The sequence below is a fragment of the Habropoda laboriosa genome, unplaced genomic scaffold (genome assembly GCF_001263275.1).
Source record: "Habropoda laboriosa isolate 0110345459 unplaced genomic scaffold, ASM126327v1 scaffold87, whole genome shotgun sequence".
In the NCBI taxonomy this organism is placed as follows: Eukaryota; Metazoa; Arthropoda; class Insecta; order Hymenoptera; family Apidae; genus Habropoda; species Habropoda laboriosa.
In genome coordinates, this window is record NW_017100209.1 from 534,896 (window position 1) to 540,876 (window position 5,981).

General features: G+C 33.9%; 1 protein-coding gene across 1 annotated transcript in view; it reads right to left on the reverse strand.

The window, feature by feature from the left end:
• Positions 1-5,354, reverse strand: part of LOC108570701 (androgen-induced gene 1 protein-like) — a 12,279-nt gene extending 6,925 nt beyond the window's left edge. Inside the window, exons 1-2 of the mRNA XM_017932596.1 lie at positions 5,279-5,354; positions 2,335-2,502 (exon numbers count right to left, since the gene is read on the reverse strand). Of these exons, the coding sequence (XP_017788085.1) occupies positions 2,335-2,490 (156 nt within the window). The 5' untranslated portion in view covers positions 2,491-2,502; positions 5,279-5,354. The remainder of the gene's footprint in view (positions 1-2,334; positions 2,503-5,278) is intronic.
• Positions 5,355-5,981: the final 627 nt, after the last annotated feature.

The window sequence follows — 5,981 nt, forward strand, 5'->3', positions numbered from 1 at the left end:
GGGAAACACTCCGGCTTTTTCAGTTATATATACAGACCGCACCAATAGTATCGACCGCGTCGACGGTCTGCGACTTACTGACGGATAGGCGAAAATACACCGCGAGAAAGAGAAATAGTTCGCCATGTGCGTGCAGCTTACAGTCAGGTAAGAGCAGGACAGCACAAATCTAGATCTGCGTAATCGTGCAAAACTGCGACGAAGGCAGATATGTGAGAAAGACAGAGAGGAAGAAAGTGTGTACGAGTACGAACCAAATCGAAAAAAATGACTGATAATGTGCATAAAGACTGCTGCTGGCACGTTGCATCTGTTACCAACGGAGCTAGCACATTGTCAAACCTACCTATGTATATCTGGCAAGTAATACAGCATCTACGCTTTGCATCTTTATATTTTTCTCAATCCCAGTGTGCATTAACTTTTTAAGGTAAATAAACAGAGGGTATTGTATAACATAGCATGAAAATAGGGCAGAATAAACAAAGAAAAAGAGGCGTGTACGAAATAGAGAGGACCCATGAGGAGAAAGAGACGAAAAACGCAGTTGATGCTCTTCTTCTGCGCAAACGAGATGCGCACTCGTTCTTATGCTTGGAAACGTTTCAGATTTGTTTTCAAATACTGGTTCTTTTTCTTTTTGCAATTTAACATGTAATGAAAAAAAATTGTTCCTTTCGATCATTAACTTTAATTCCGTTGAAAAAGGTAATCGAAAGTAAATACGTATTTCAGAGTAGCAAGAGTTTTATAATGAGTTAAATTTGTGTTATTGTGAGGTAGATTGCAGAAAAAGTTGTCCCAACTTAACACACGCTTTCTAAATGATGTTTAAAAGTCTAAAACTATTTTGTTGAAATGTGTTGCGTATTTACCCGGTAATAGATGAAGGATTGAACGAAGACTACAGGGACATGATTGCTGTAACATGTTACGTGACTTTTTGCTTCCCGCTATCATCCACTATTACACTATATACACAGTGAGTTGAATAAAACTGATGTTAAAAATATTTACTTGTTATGAGGAACAACTGTAAAAAATATCGCAAATTTCAATAGGGAAAATTCAATTTTAAATTCTAGTGATAATAAAAATATTAGAAAAAATTAAAAGAAGAACTACATATGTATAATAAATAAATAATAACATTGTTTGAGATACATAAAAAATATGCTGACCCAATTGAAAAGTAAAATTTAAATGCCTATTTTCCATCGATCCTATCGAATCGATAGCACAAGTAGATTCCGACGTCATAGGCCAGACAACCTTATGAATTTGAATGAAGAAGCAATTACAAAGGTTCTATTCAGGAAATTTTGTATCGAATTAAGGAATGAAGAAACCAGTTCATGACAAAAAATGAAATAACTTTGTTTTATCACGTAACTATTTTACATAATTTTGAAATCGTTAGAAGAGAAACGATTTTTTTAAGAGAAAAAATGAACAGTACTAATTACGCACATATTGTCAATAGAAAATAAAATATAATTTTACCTTATAAATTATACGAAATATTTTTTAATATAATCCCGTAAAAAAATTCAAGTTCTTTATCTTCTTACTAATGTAAATAAATCGATACTTTCAAATCATTGAACTTTTACTAGATATTACGACCTTGTTTCCATTAAGCTTATATTGTTTCGAAAATAATGTAGTACTATAAGAAGATTGTTATTGAAACAAGGAAGCATGTTACGTTTTACGAGGCACTATCACTGAATATGCAACATATATTACGTCCCAACAAGGAAATCTTTAACTGTGTTCGAAGTTTACGTTATAAGAGTCGAACACAAATATGGCGCCATCTATTGACGTTTCCTTAACGCTGTAAAACGTACAACATGACGTTCGTTTCGGGATTCATTTACCTGATACATATGCAATAATGAAAATTTGTTAACATAAACATTTATGTAATAGTTCATAATTATGATCTAAAAATACAGTTAAAATTGAAAGTTAATTTATAAATTTTATTCTTCTTGTTCGAATATATGAATATTTCTCAACGATGAAAAAGTAATCTATCCCGTTTCGAAGTAATCGATTCTGAAACATCCCCCTCTACTATCGTAACACCAGCGATTCATATTTAGGAATCAGTCAAAATATGAGTCTTTATACTGCTTGTCATAACCAATTTTTCTATAGTACATGTAGCTCCATTACCATTAACATTTGTTTAACTTATCTACAAGTTAAATACTTTGAACCATTAACTACATTATCTCAAAGAATATAGTGTACAATCATGTTAAATTAAACAAATATTTAAAAAAAAAACGGTGATCTTTTTAACAATGAAAACATGAAACTTACCACGTTCCAGATCGTTAAATATTTCAATTGTCCTGGATCGTACTTTATGAAACGAGTTTTAAGCATTGGCAGGTCAAGCATAAACCCTCTGTACAACGTAAACACGTACATTAGGTACATTGACGTGTGGAACAGCTGATTTATCGTGCACGACATTTTGTCGAAATCCTGTAGAAAAAAATATAAAATAAAACGTCAGGTGAATACTTTAAGAATATCGTTCTCATATTAAAGTTGCTGTGACTGACATGTAACCCCCCACCAGAGACTTGTGACATTATAGGTTAGGTTCAACTGATTATAATCGTTAATCATTTGAAAATACATACTCTTTATAAGGTTGTGTGTAAGATTTTTTTTTTATCAACGTTTACATATTTTTTCTATGAATTTATGAATTATATGGGAATAAATATACTATTCATTTACTGAATACAAAAAACAATATCGAGATAATTCAAGTCACAGGAAATGACAAGTAATTCTGTAAACTTTATAAGACTAAGAATAAGCATAAAAATTTACACTATCACAACTTTTTTCATTCAGAATGCATACATTCCGTGAACCAAAATCTTATCTTATCGTAATTGTGCCAATCGTCACAGTAAAAGGGGCCAGATAGTAATAATGAACGATAAATTTTCAAAATACAATACATTACCCGTTTAACACTAATCTTTTACGTAATTGTAAGAAAATAGAAATCTACCTGGTTGTGCAATGTCAAGTGTATCAGTATGCGAGACTTTTTTGTATAACTAATTAATGTTTTTTACATTATAATTGCACATATCTAAGAGAAGAGAATTAACAGGTTACACAACAATTTTCTATTTTTCAATAAAAAAAAAAAAAAATGAAAATCATCCATTCATAAGCCTATTTGATTAGATAAAAAATATTTCAGATATTAAAGAAATATCAAAGGCGTGATTATTTAAGATAAAATGTGTCAATAAATAAATGGAAAAATATCGAATATATTTTTGGAAGAAACTTTTATTGAACATCGCCTAAGTTCGATCCTTAAGATCTTGCGGAAGAAGAAACAATCATTTCAGTCGTTAGACCGTAATCAGTATTTATTGGCACTACTTGACTTGTTAGTATATAACAGCTTTACTGCAAATGACATGCCTCGAACTTGTCGCTTGTATAGTCGGTGGAACCGATATAGTGAGGTCGTAAACTATAGCATTAAATGACGACAACGATTGATATAGCCACACCCAGGGCCGTGCGTAATTTGTCAATTGATATTTAAAATTTCTGCTCACAATCTTTCATAATTTCAAATTAATACGAAACCGCCTCGAACGATGCACGAGCTCCTTATCTCTCGCAAACTGCTGTTTCGCTTAACCGATTTTACGATGTCGCTATATCGATTCCACCGACTATACAGTGTTGCCGGAAAACAACTAAAAGAACTCCCTCGTCGGATTCTTCGGTTTCGTGATTCCAGAAATTATTACTTTGTACCTTAACAGCAACGATAGCAAAGCTACGAGAATGAAAAACTACCAAAGTGAACATATGTAACTCAGTATGCAGTACACGCAGTATTACAGTTTATACTTAATGCTAATGTAACATTAACATAATAATTGTACAAATTTCAAATAAGTTCAAAGAAACGTCAAAACATTAACTTTTTTTAAATATCAGTTTATGCATTATTTGAAAGGGCTTATTCGAAAGGGCCTTGACAGAAAGGGTTTTCTTCGAGTGGTCTATCGAATGATATGTACCAAGATCGATTCAGTTTGGGGGCACTTTTACCATGCTTATTCGGTTAGGCCCTTTACATACGAACTAAGTGTCTAGAACCTGTTTACGTCAGTTGATAAAAAATCTATAAAAATAGATAGAGTCTCTGGTATCGAATTGAATTGGATTTCCTGTCGCGTGTAGTATCATTAACAATTTCTTTGGTTAATTTTCCCAGAGGTACGAATGACATTGATGATGGGCCGAGGAGAATAATCAAGGTGAACTGCAATAATTATATCACGTATGAACCCATGATGATCGAACGGAAATCCTCTTGGTAGCATGGCATATACAACACGCCTGCACACGCTAGCATGTACACGGGCAAATTCAGAAGAACAGGTTTTTAACGGGTATGCATGTTCAGCTGAACATCATTGTTTTCGAATAACGATGATACGCCACTATTCTGTTCGCACAGAAATTCCAAAATCACCAATTATATCACTAATCTTGAAAACAAGTCGTAGATGACGTAGTTCTAATGAAAAAAAAAAACATTAGATAAAGCATGTACATAAAGGAGATAATTTAAAAATTATTAATTTCAATCGATAGATGTGCATAAATCGTCTAAAAAAAGAAATGATTGCGTAATTTCGCGAATCGACTAGATATTTTTATTCTGTTCTCGAAGTTCTTGATGTTTACCGTCGCTTTTTATAGCAAACAGCTGCGATTGATTTCTCGAATAACTCGTGTTGGACTATGTTGTTTTAAAAAAAAGTCACATCGATTTTCCTAACTTCTCTTTTCAACCAACGAGATCAAAACTTTGACTTCATACTTTTTGTACTTAGCGATTATCTCAGAAGGTAACTATTTTTAATTCTGTTGATCACATCGACGACCAGCTTGAAGTATATTAACCTCAACGAGATCAATTCGACACGATTGTTTTTATGTCAAGAAGCTTCTTTCACATTCACTTTGTCACATCTTACTTGCACGTAACACTTCTCGAAGCCAGTCATTCTTGCTTCAAGAAGTTACCTTCAGTACTACTTCAACAATATTACATTTAAATTCTCGTCTCACAAAACTGATATCTTATTATTTACCTAAACATTCTATTATTTACACTTTTTATATCCACACTTTTATCATCTTACCAAACTCTCTACAAGTTCTGCATGACTGTTATCTCGATAATCTTCTTTCAGCTTACCTCGAACAACGGTAGATATATGTATACTCGTTGGAAGGTCAGACAACTTCAAACCACCGCTGAAGATCGCTAAAAGTCGCAGTTGCAGTCGATTGTCCGGTGGCGTGTGCGCGTAGCAGCAAGGCACAGCCGTAACAGGACCGCGGGCAGATGGCAAGCCTCGTTGATCCGCGAAGCAGAACAATTTCAGCGGAAAGCCGATCGCGAACTGACAACTGATCGTGTCCCACGACTCGCCGCGCCGGCAATGAAGGATGGACTTATCGTAGCCACGGAGGGCCGTTCGTTGATTCGTCGTCATTCGCTGCATACGTTGATTCATCGTCATTCGCTCCTATTATCAGAATTTTTAATAGGCGTGAAATTATTTTTTAATGCAAATGCTGATCTTTCTTACGAAAAAATCTTCGAAATTTGGTTGTTTATAATGGGAATCGGACGGCAAGGTCGTAGAGATTGAAACACGTGTGACGAATCGACTGGTTTTACACACTTTCGAAGGTATTCTTCGTCGCCAGGTGATAATGACATAACACGATATGTTGGGACTCGAGATTTGTAACATATTTATGTATTGTCAAAGATGAGAGGAGATTTAGTCAAATTCTAGATATTTGTTTGATGAGACATTTCACTCATCATTTTTCTTTTATTATCGTATCTGTATTATTTGTTATGTCTAGACGAGCAATTATCAATGGTA